This window comes from Ahaetulla prasina, chromosome 6, assembly GCF_028640845.1.
Source record: "Ahaetulla prasina isolate Xishuangbanna chromosome 6, ASM2864084v1, whole genome shotgun sequence".
Lineage (NCBI taxonomy): Eukaryota > Metazoa > Chordata > Lepidosauria > Squamata > Colubridae > Ahaetulla > Ahaetulla prasina.
This window is the reverse complement of record NC_080544.1, coordinates 79,002,256-79,014,313: the sequence shown is the minus strand read 5'-3', so window position 1 is coordinate 79,014,313 and position 12,058 is coordinate 79,002,256. Positions and strand designations below refer to the sequence as shown.

At 38.5% G+C, this 12,058-nt stretch overlaps 1 protein-coding gene across 1 annotated transcript; it reads left to right on the top strand.

Annotated features, from left to right (window-relative positions):
- The first annotated feature begins 314 nt into the window (after positions 1-314).
- PAQR9 (progestin and adipoQ receptor family member 9) lies at positions 315-1,779 on the top strand. The gene has a single exon (XM_058189235.1). The coding sequence runs from the start codon at positions 349-351 to the stop codon at positions 1,777-1,779; it is 1,431 nt and encodes a 476-aa protein (XP_058045218.1). The 5' UTR covers positions 315-348.
- Positions 1,780-12,058: the final 10,279 nt, after the last annotated feature.

Sequence of the window (12,058 nt, the reverse complement as noted above, 5' to 3'; positions counted from 1 at the left end):
AAAAAGGCACCGATAGGGCGGAGGCGGAGAAAGAGAAAGGCGGATCGTCCTTGCCTTTGGAAAGAGCGGAGCGGCACTGCAGTTTTGCTCCAATCGAGGTAAAGACCATTAAATGTGGCTCGGGCGTCTTGAGGGAGACGGAGGTGGGAAAAGGGGTCTTCCCCGGATCTGAATTGAAGAAACAGAAGCCGAGAGGGGCATCTAACGGGCCACGGCAAGCCATGACCCCATCGCGCCAGGCAAGGCTTGAATGACTGCAATGCTCCCCGCCGCTTCTCTCTGCAGGAGCTGCCGCTGGCTGGCTGGGGTGAGCAAGCTTGCTTCTCCTCGCCTCCTGTCCTTCCTGTAATGAATGATGCAGGAGAAAAAAGAGGCGGCGGTGGAAGAAGAGGAAGAGGAGGAGGAAGAAGAGGGGGAGGCGGCTGCCACCGCCGCGGCTGCTCCTCTGAAGCACAAATCCTCTGCAACTCTTCCAGGAGGAGGAAAAGCAGCTTTGCCGCTATGAGCTTACATCACAATCCCAGCTCTGGCTGCTGCCGCTTTTCTGGGCAGCAAGCAGGCGGGCAGCATCTCAGCGAGGCCGGCGGGGACGGCCAGCGGCGACATCATCAGCGGCAGCAGCAGCAGCCCGAGAAGCGGAGGGCGATGCCCGCGGGCGGAGGCGGCGAAGGCCAGGCGCCCCCTAGGGTTGCCCCGCCGCAGCCGTCCCCTCATCCCGGACGGCCTCTGCTCTCTGCTTCCCTGCCCTCGGCCCAGCCCTCCGTTGGGACGCTGCGTTGGGACGAGGTGCCCGATGACTTCGTGGAATGCTTCATCCTGTCGGGCTATCGGCGGCTGCACTGCTCGGCGCAGGAATGCCTGGCCTCGGTGCTGCAGCCCACCAACGAGACGCTCAACTTCTGGACCCACTTCATCCCGCTGCTGCTTTTCGTCGGCAAATTCTGCCGTCTGCTGGTGTTGCGCGAAGCCGGCGACCTGCCTTTCCATCACCCGGCGCTGCTGCCGCTGTGGTGCTACGCCTCGGGCGTCCTGCTCACCTTTGCCATGAGCTGCACGGCCCATGTGTTCAGCTGCCTCTCGCTACGCCTGCGTGCCGCCTTCTTCTACCTGGACTACGCCTCCATCAGCTACTACGGCTTCGCCAGCACGGTGGCTTATTACTACTACCTGCTGCCCAAGCTGAGCTTGCTGGAGCCGCGCATGCTCAGTCGCTACCTGCAGCAGCGCCTGGGCTGGCACGTGGACTGCAGCGCGCCCATCGCCGCCTACAGCGCGCTGGTGCTGCCGGTCGCCTTCGCTCTGGCCGTGGCCTGCACCGTGGCCTGCTGCAAGAGCCGCTCCGAGTGGTGCGCCTACCCCTTCGCCATCCGCACCTTCGTCTTCGTCATGCCGCTCAGCATGGCCTGCCCCATCATGCTGGAAAGCCTCTTCTTCGACCTGCAGGACCACAACCCCACCCTCTTCCTGCACTTCTACCGCCGCTACTTCTGGCTGCTGGTGGCTGCTTTCTTCAACGTCAGTAAGATCCCCGAGCGGATCCACCCGGGCCTCTTCGACATCATCGGCCACAGCCACCAGCTTTTCCACATCTTCACGTTCCTTAGCATCTACGACCAGATGTTCTACGTGGAGGAGGGGTTGCGGCACTTTCTTCAAAGCCCCCCGCCCACCTCGCCTACGTTTGCGGGCACCATCGGCTACATGCTGGGCTTGATACTGTGCCTTGCCCTGGTCATCCGGAGATTTTTAAATGGTCAAACAGTCTGCAAACAGGAATGAGGTAACTTTCCTTCAGGGTGGTTTTTTGTTGCTGTTGTTGTTGTTGAAGTTTTTACTTAAGTTTATCTGTGGCTGCTGCTTTTGCTACAAGAATCCGCGAGGTCGGCTCTTCCTAGGGAAAGATAGGCCAAGCGCTACGGCCTCTACCACCGAACTCCTTTGAAAAACGGCTGTTTCTCTCGAAATAAAAAAAGGTTTCTTAAAAAAAAAAAAGAACACTTAGGCCACCGTTCTAAAGGCAACCTTCTATTTATTGCTGCTTAACATACAAAGAGAAGCCATTCTAGAATTACTGCTTGAAATCTACGATTTGATCCTTATTACATTGCTTGTAAAGTAATCCTCCTTCTCTGAATTCCATTTGATGGACTCAAGATCCTGTTTTTTTGGGGTTTTTTTAGGGGAAATAATATGCATAGACAATGTGAATACTTGCTGCTGGTTTCAGTCTGACTACTTGATGGTTTTGTTAGTTAGCAATATACAATAGATTCTGCACTGACAAACAGTTGTTATTTAAGATCTGATTTGCATGCAAATCTTGGAATTTTATGCACTCAGTAATGTGGGTATATGTGTTTTTTTGAAGTCATATAACACTGGAATTGTGTTTTTAACAAATTGAGATCTGTTTTTGCATTAACAATCTTGTCTCAAAGACAAACATGGGTGTACACATTTTTATAGAGATTTATTTAAGTGGCTGTGAATTAATGTAAAGACAGGTTTGATCACAAGTTTCTGGCCCTACAGTGGGAAGAAAGTTTACTTGTGATATATCTTCTCTAATATATCTTCTCTGATTCTTGCATAAGGGTGCTTTTGTAAGATGCTTTGATTCCTATATATCCTGCTGGTTTGTTGCTGACCATTTAAACAGAACAGAGAACTATAATGTCATCTTTAGAACAAATATAGTGACAGGGCTTAGCCATAATCCGGTTGCATGGTTTTGGCTTAGGTGACCATAATCTGTGACTCTATTCAACAAACCATGGTTAATCAGCCCTAGTATGATGTATAAATCTAATAATTAGTTTGTACATTAGAACCAGGGTAGTAATATTCTGTTATCTTAAATATAGGTCTATGCCACCAGCAAGTTTAAGAAACTTTTCTAATTTGATCAGTTATACTGGAATTGTTTCTTCTAAACAAAGGAGTGAATTAAAATTGATCTGAAACAGTATTTACAACAATCAATAGTGACAGTTGGCCTCATCTCTGTTATGCTGGGATTTATGACAGCTGAAAATTAGATGCAAATTCTAGACAAAATTTTAGGTTTCTGGAGTATATTATAACTAATAGATGAACCCAGGATAACTGCCATGTCTTTTAAGAAATGGAATGTATTTTCTTATTGGTGGCAATTGTTACCTCAGGACTACATCTAAAATATAAAAAATTCTAGATTTTGATGTGTAATTCATTAGTAAAAGTAATGACAAAACTTGGTTGCATACAGAAAAAAAAATCAAAATGGTACTATTTGAAGAACAGTCATTTTAAAAAACCTATTAGATTTATTATGGCTTATGTTTTTAAGTTCTAAAGCATTTCTTCATCTTACGTGCAAAGTCCTGATTTGATTCATTGAGATATACATAATAGGTAAAAAACATGTCATTCTAATCTGCAGTTTCTAGTTGGTATGTGGCCCTCCAAAGCCATAACCTGGAAATGAACCATTCTCCCCGTAAATTTATGCCAGCAGTTTTTTTTAGATTTTTATCCTTCCTTTATTAATTTTATAAATAACTCAAAGCAACAAATGTACCTAATATTTCTCCCCCCACTGTTTTCCCCCACAACAACAACCCTGTGGTGTAATTTGGGCTGAGAGTGAATGGCCTAAAGTCACATAGCCAATTTTTCATGTCTATAGTAGGCCTGACGCTCTTGGTTTCTAGACTAACATCTTAAGCACTATAGCAACCTTATTTTTTTAATCTTCAATTAATATTATTTTTGGTTTGGTCCATTTACTTTTGAACTACACATTCTCCATGATATTCAGAAAATTCCTTAGTACCTATAACCATTGTAGAAATACAGTGATAACACTGAATAATTAACCACTTGCCACTCTTTCAGGACACCAAGGATCTGCTTTTTGAGGCAGCTGCTTCACTCTGCCTAATAGTCGGAAAGTCATGAAAACATTGATATTTGCGGTTTGGATATAGTAACTCATTTTGCGTTTAAATTTATGTAGAGCCTGGGGGTGCCTGCTTTTTGTTACTGACCTTTTTGTTTTCAAGATTTTAGGTTTCAAACATTCCTCCTTTATCCTGTAAAGGTTGTTGTAATCTAATAATTGCAGCATTTAATTCATTCATTATATAATGGCCATCCTTCAGAGTTTAAATTGAAGAATGTATTGCTATGGTAACCTGGCCTAATTTTTGAACTTTGTAGTCTTCCCCTATCCTCTGTGTGCTTCTTTGATCAGATGAGGTATCTGGGGAATAGGCAGTCTGCCCACTGTTCTTAACATTGTGGCAATGTGTTATTTATTGTCCAGTTTACTGGCTACTTGATATTGGGGCATTGTCTAGAATGTAATCAATACAGGCTGATAATCCAGAGCTTTTGTGGGGGGAAATGGTACCTTATCTAAAATGGGCATTTCCCTTTTTTGCAGAAGATGGACATAGCCCCCCACTTCCTTACAAACAGGAACTTTTTGCCATATAAAGGTAGTCCTCAACTTACAACCACAAATGAGCCCAAAATTTATGTTAAGTGAGTTCTGCCCCATTTTACAACCTTTCTTGCATTGCTGTTAAGTGACTCACTGCAGTTGATAAATTAGTAACCCAGTTGTTAAATGAATCCAGCTTCCCCATTGACTTCGCTTGTCAAAAGTTTGCAAAGGTTAGCCAGTTGCCAAGTATCTGAATTTTGATCACATGATCATGGGGAATGCTACAAAGTTTGCAACTATGAACAATGGTCATAAGTCAGTTTTTTCAGTGTCGTAACTTTGAACAGTCACTAAATTAACTGTTGTAAGTTGAGGACTGCCTGTATCTAAAACAACTCAGTGTTGTACAATTGTGTACAAATTTTGTACAGCTGATATTTTAAAAATTGCAGCATTAAAACCTGAAAACTGTACAGTATATTCTCTAACAAAAAACCTCAAAAGAACTTTAGTGTAGACTGCAAATTAGCATTTTTACTAATATTAATTTTGTAACTTTGAACAGTCACTAAATTAACTGTTGTAAGTTGAGGACTGCCTGTATCTAAAACAACTCAGTGTTGTACAATTGTGTACAAATTTTGTACAGCTGATATTTTAAAAATTGCAGCATTAAAACCTGAAAACTGTACAGTATATTCTCTAACAAAAAACCTCAAAAGAACTTTAGTGTAGACTGCAAATTAGCATTTTTACTAATATTAATTTATAACAAACTAGAATCAAAATCTCTTCTATTCTAATAACTGATTGCAAAACCTGGAAGATTATGAATGATGACTATTTTCTGTCTTTCAAATGCTTCAGTTTTTCTTTAAAATATTACAAACCATTTTGCTTACCATTTAGACCTTTGGGCCCAACAATTAATTTTGTTTTGCAATTATGCATATAGTTGTATTAAAACTGACACTATTGACTGAGAGCATCATTCATGCTTCTGATGAAATGGTGCCTATTTACAGATAGTCCTCGATTTATGACAATAATTGAGCCCAAAATTTTTGTTAAGTGAGACAATCATTAAGTGAGTTTTGTCCCATTTTATGACCTTTCTTGCTTCAGTTGTTAAGTGAGTCACTGCTGCTGATAAGTTACCCGGTTGTTAAGTGAATCTGGCTTCCCATTGACTTTGCTTGTCAGAAGGTCGCAAAAAGTGATCACGTGACCTTGGGACACAGCAGTGGTCATAAATATGAACCAGTTGCCAAGCATCTAAATTTTTATCACATGATCATGGGGATGCTGCAAAGGTCGTAACTGAAAAATGGTCACAAGTCACTTTTTTCATGCCGTTGTAACTTTGAATGGTCACTACACGAACTGTTGTAAGCGAGGACTATCTGTAGTTGTATTGTAATAGAATTGTCATGTTTTATGACTTAGATTAATAAAATACTCCTCAAGTAAATTCAAGTATAGCAACAGTCTTGAAAATAAACATTTTGGCATTAATGCAGTTGAAGAAAAATGATACTTTATTCCTTTATTTCTTTCGTATCATTTCTCAGTTAATCTGTTGTTTCCTAATTCTTTGTATTGCAGTTCATGATCCTCAAGAGCAGGGATGTCAAACTCACGTCGTCACGGCAGCATCATTTGACGTATTGGGACGTTTTTCTCCTTCGCTAAAATGGGTGTAGGTGTGGCCAGTTTGTAACACATTCGGCCTATAGGTCGGGAGTTTGACAACCTTGCTCAAGAGTCTTGAGTATGTATGTGGGTGTGGGTGTTTTAAGATTCTGGTTTACAATTTCATACTGGTTTTGTGGATTTGTACTGCCAGTTTCCAAATGAAGAAGGCTAGAGCACTATAGTTTATTGTATTTTGAAATTACAGCAAGTTGTAATAAACAGCTGATTTATTTTTGATCAGACATTATGTCAGTATTCAAACCAGATTTTAAGGCTCTAAAATCATTCCTTTTTTATATAGGATCTATAATTCCAATACTGCATTAGAACAATGCATTTCACTATAAAGGCATAATAAATGTGCGTTTTGATGTTCTAGTGGTGAAATACTGATTATTCTTCAGTAACAGATTGTCATCCCTTGAATTGAGAAATTACAATATATCTTCACAGACCAATTGTACACAAAGAGCTATACCAGTCTAGAGAGATTATCCTATATACAAATGTATTTTGCAGATTTATTTTATCCGTAAGTGTTTTATATCAGTCAAGCCAACAACTGTAAATAATCATCACAGTAAAAATAATAAGTAGAATATAAAGTAGGTAGCAGATATTAAATCCCTTTAAGATCGAAAACTGGTAAGATAAGGCAAATATAGCTAACTCCAAATAAAAAGGCAAAACTATGGTTTAAGTTAATACTCAAACTATGATTTATATGCTATGCCCTGTTCTTTTGCAGTTCTTGAGCTGTTGAACATGCAGAGAAGTTAGCGCTTATTTGAGCAATTCATACAGTGTGTGAATTGTATCTATGTTTAGTTTCTCTTGAGACTAATTTTGCCCAGTGTCCAAATTGCAATGTGTGCCTGTAAGTTTTTGCAATGTTTTTCTTGATTTCTAAAAGATTTTTAAATGTGGTGATCTGTATATCTCAGGCATACTTCATCGAAATATTATTTGGGGTATAATACAGCCCAAATAATAATAATTGTAATGATGTGACAGAAATGTCTGAGATTGCCTTGAAATTATTTGTATTAATTTATTTAAAATATTTATTTGGAAGATAAAATTTCAAACATCCATTTGACAATTAAGAAAGGCGGGATAAAATAGAAAAGGCCCAGAGTTAGTGGTCTTTGGTTTTTGGGGGAGAAAACTGAGTTCTGTATACAATCTAAATTTAAAGAGAGCTTTTAAAGTAAGTTATACAATTAGTTTTTCATGCTCTGTAGGAGACATTCTGCAAAGCAGAGTGAGATTGTAGTGAACAGTAAAAATACATTTGATCTTTGGACCATGTGATGTCCTCTATTTATAGTTCAATTACAGATAAAAGTTTATGGTGGTGAGTTGGTGCTAGTAATCATTAGAGCTGTTGATTTTATTCTTCCCACTTTCACACTTACAGATTTTGCTCAGAAATTTGATTTGCATACAACATATTATTGCTTCTTGCTGAAACATGCTAATAATCCCAGACCTAGTTGTGACTTTCACTTAAAGTTTTTATGATTTACTGGATGTATCAGAGACTAATAATTGCATTTAGATTTATTATCTTAATTTTTAAAAAATAGTATTTACTTAAACCCTTATATACTCCATTGCAGGATTTCTCTGTTGAAGCAAATGCTTCTTTTTAGTCTGCTGAGAGACATGCAAAGAGCATTAACAGACTAATTCGTTACTTAATGATAAATATTCATTAGCGTGGACAAAAATAAAGACAAACTATAATGTGGAAACCAAAATTCTTGCTTGGTTTCTATTTGTTTAAATCAGTATTTCTTAACATTTCTGAGGAATTCTGGGAGTTGAAGTCCACAGATCTTAAGATGGCAAGGTTGAGAAACACTGGTTTCCGTTCATGGCAGAAATCCTGCAAATTATTTGTAATTAATAGCCATTGCCCAAAATGCGAGCAGACAGAAAAGTTTTCCAGTTATGCATTGGTATGTGCAAATTCCAAACATCTAGTTTGCTCGTGAGGATTACTGTGGGCAACAGTTTTACATTGATTGACTAAAGTGTATTTTAGATTGTTTCTAAAACTTTCTGTAATATGTCCAAATTTTCCACTTTGCTTAAGAAAGTTACAGAAAGAAAAGTTTTTCAATGTCATAGGAAAAAGAGAGCATTCATATTAAAAATGACCTGTAATTGCATGTAGAACAAGCTTTTCCAGTGCAGTGTTCTTCAAATGTCTTAAATGATACCTCTGTTACCACTAATCACTACAGCCAATGCCCATGTATTAGAAGTTAGGTTATAGATCAATACAGCAGGCTATTTGAGAGGTTTAGCAACTGTTTTTTACAGCTACGGTTAGTGATACCTATTTTGTATCATTACTCTCTTTATTGTAGTCCTGGAGTTTCCCCAAAATTATAAGTGTAGACTACAGCCCAGACAGCTAACTAGGGGCTTTTTGCAGAGAGGATAGGGTAGTTGCATGCAGTTCATCCCAGGCTGTTGCTGGAACTTCATGGAGTCTTTGGGTCATAGGTACCATCCCATTATGCATAGCTGTATTTTTAGAGAGGCCGCTTCATCTCATCCTTCTTTGTTCGGTTAGCCACAATCCAAAGATTAAGGGGAATCATTAAGATCTATTTAGGAGAAAACATTTCATTTTAATGTTCATATTAGCACAGTTACAATGTAAAAATGTTCTGCTAAGGTGACAAAACCAGTGAACATCATATAGGTATTATCTACATTGTTTTATGAGTGTCATGCATATAGTATTTGCCAAGAAATGTACCTTATACCTAGATGGTGGGAACATAGCATTAAAAATAAGGAGTTCCAGAAATTTTGGTTTCAGTTTTCTGCTCAGGAGTTATATAGTCATACATAAATTATTCAGAAATATTGACTTTGGTCACTCATGGTTCAATTTCCAATGTTTAGACAACATGTTTAAATGTTAGCAGAATGAGGTATAGAATAAATAATAGAAAGTTTGGTCTGAAGGTGTTATTTATTTCTAATGTTATAATGTCTCTTAACAACTATGTGGCATATATATCTGAACACTCAAGTATTTATTTGAGTCATAAACAACCATAGAAAGGATCGCACATTTGAGGATATGATAAACTTCTGAAACGTATACTTACGTTTAGGTAGGTTTTACCAATGTAATGTGAAGAGTGGGCATTTTAAATTAAATATCTTAAGGCATAGAAAAATCATTAGAAAAAAAGAGGTTTCCTTTTTCTTTTCAAACGTTGATTAATAGACACACTTCCATGTGCAATATGAATAAGATATAGTTTTTTTAATTATATAAAAAAATTAATTAACAATAATAATTAATTATTGTATTAAATTAATTAATACAATAATGTATTGTGTAAGTTGCTTTGTGTTTCTGTCAAGAGAAAAAGTGGTATACTGAATTGAGAGGCAATGAGAGAGAAGTACACCCCAAAGTGACCTTGAACAATAGCTACCAATTAGCATTTATTTGTGGCTCAGGGCTAGGACGTTGAGCTTGTCGATCGAAAGGTTGGCAGCTCAGCGGTTCGAATCCCTAGTGCTGCCGTGTAACGGGGTGAGCTCCCATTACTTGTCGCAGCTTCTGCCAACCTAGCAGTTTCGAAAGCACTTAAAAATGCAAGTAAAAAAATAGGGACCACCTTTGGTGGGAAGGTAACAGCGTTCCGTGCGCCTTTGGCGTTGAGTCATGCCGGCCACATGACCATGGAGACGTCTTTGGACAGCGCTGGCCCTTTGGCTTTGAAACGGAGATGAGCACCACCCCCTAGAGTCAGCAATGACTAGCACGTATGTGCGAGGGGAACCTTTACCTTTACCTTTACCTTTAGCATTTATTTAAAATATTAAAAGAAGCCACTTTATATTCAATTGCATAATGACTGGGCTTCAAATCATTTGTTCTAGTCAAAGGTATTTTCAAGAAAGTAATTTAAATACCACTGATCACACAACACTTTTTTTAGAAATAGCTTTTCTGAATGGTAGAAACATAGTGCAGTTGAGATCAGAAGGACAAAATACTATGGGGGAACTTTAAATATCCTGAAATATTGAAAGCTGATATTAAAAAAAGATCTGGGGAGATTTGAAGGACAAGTTTGCTGCAGCCAATCTCCACAGAAGAATTTGAATTTATGCCAGGTTAAGAACCTGGATTTCAGCCAGTGATTTCCATTGGGCGCTGTAAGAGGAAACACAAGGTGTTATGCCAAGCTTGCATTTTAATAGTATTTTAATTTCAATTGTTTTCTACATGGGTATTATGTACATTATTCTTGCTAATTGTATTATTTAGAGAAGAAGCAGCATGCCCATAAGTGCAGACTCTTCTGAAGAAGAAAATGTGTGGATCTTTTTTGCTTCAGTTCATAAGGGCCCAAGGAGAGTTTCTTCTCCTTCTCCACTGAAATTAGGGGGGAATATCCCCTCTTGTGCAGAATTAAAAATTGACTCGTGTGCAAATGTAATTTTTCTTATTTTCAGAATTTATAAAAATCCATCCATGTTTGCATAAACAGTTAACTGTTTAGTTTTAGTTTAGTTTTAGATGTTTAGTTTTTAAATATTTGTTTCTTCCCCTAAAGCTAGCCTCCTATAGACAGTGTGAAAATGGTAAATGGGCAAGTGATGTAACCCTTTCTTGGACCTATATCATTTCAAGCATTAGATTTGCCCTGCTCAGGGGAGGGAGGGTGGGTAGGTGGGTGGGTGGATGATATATCATCAAATGATTTTTGACTCATAGAGACCATGTAAATTTTCTTCATGAAGGTCTGTCTTTAACTTGGTCTTCCAATGTACACTCATTGCCATTATAACTGAATTCATCCACATTGCTGCTGGTCATCCTTTTCTCTTTCACTGCACCTTTTCCAACATTACAGCCTTTTCCATAAAACTGAGTGTTAATGTATTATGTCCAAAGAAACATAATTTCAATTTAATAATTTGGAGAATAGTAGTAGGCAAAACACTGCAGATTATAATTGACTGTCTATTTCTCTAGTGTGGGAAAATATGAATGCTCTACCTCCCCTAGTTGAAAATATGGAATCCATACAGTATGTGCCAATGCTTTGCATTTCTCATTATTACTTGGGAGTAATGTTTCACTTAAGTCGTGAACAACCACAGAGATGGTCTGCTTGGATTTGAGATCGCCTTGAAAATATTATTTCCTTGCTTACATTGTTTTAATTCATTTTTGGGAAAATGCGTAAGATGGAAACTTTCCTAGAAGCTAAGTTTCACTATGTTACTGAGATTGAAAAATCGAAATGGAGACTTTTTACTATTAACTACAACAACTTACATTATTTTGGATACTTGTTTATTATTAGAATAGTCTTTAATACCTTTTTTCGTAAAGAGCCACCTGAGTGGTGTCTAGCAAAACAAGAAAAAAAAATGCAAAGCAATTTTAAAATGCACTTTAGAAACCTTTCAGTAAAAATCAAGAGGTAAGAATCAAACTTCAGAATTAAGTGCATTTCATTATTTTAGAGTAATGAAAAATAATTCTTAAAGAAGGGGTTGTATTGCAATGGAAAAGAAGTAGTCTAGTTGACATGTAATAATTCCTTAAAATTTTAATTAATGTACTGTAAATGATAAATATAATAATAGAATGTCTCTGAACATAAAAATGTATTTCTAGGGAAAAGTGGGATCAAACCTCCTTCGATCTTGAGCAAAATTCTTTCATACAGTGGCTCTTATGAAAGTGGTAACGCACTAATATAGAGTATTTCTGTGGGCTATTTCAGTGTGCCTTTCCTGTCTGCTACCAAGCCTGCCTCTGAGTGGGGGCATCCTCAAGGACACTGTCCTTCAATTCTTAGCAATTAGGTTGGTTCATAATGAGACAAGTGATCTCTTAGATAGCAAGTCCTAAGCCTGAAAAACAATTAGGCAAAC

Bases quoted from the DNA above. Each gene is read 5' to 3' on its own strand.
- PAQR9 (XM_058189235.1), top strand. From the start codon at position 349: ATGAATGATGCAGGAGAAAAAAGAGGCGGCGGTGGAAGAAGAGGAAGA.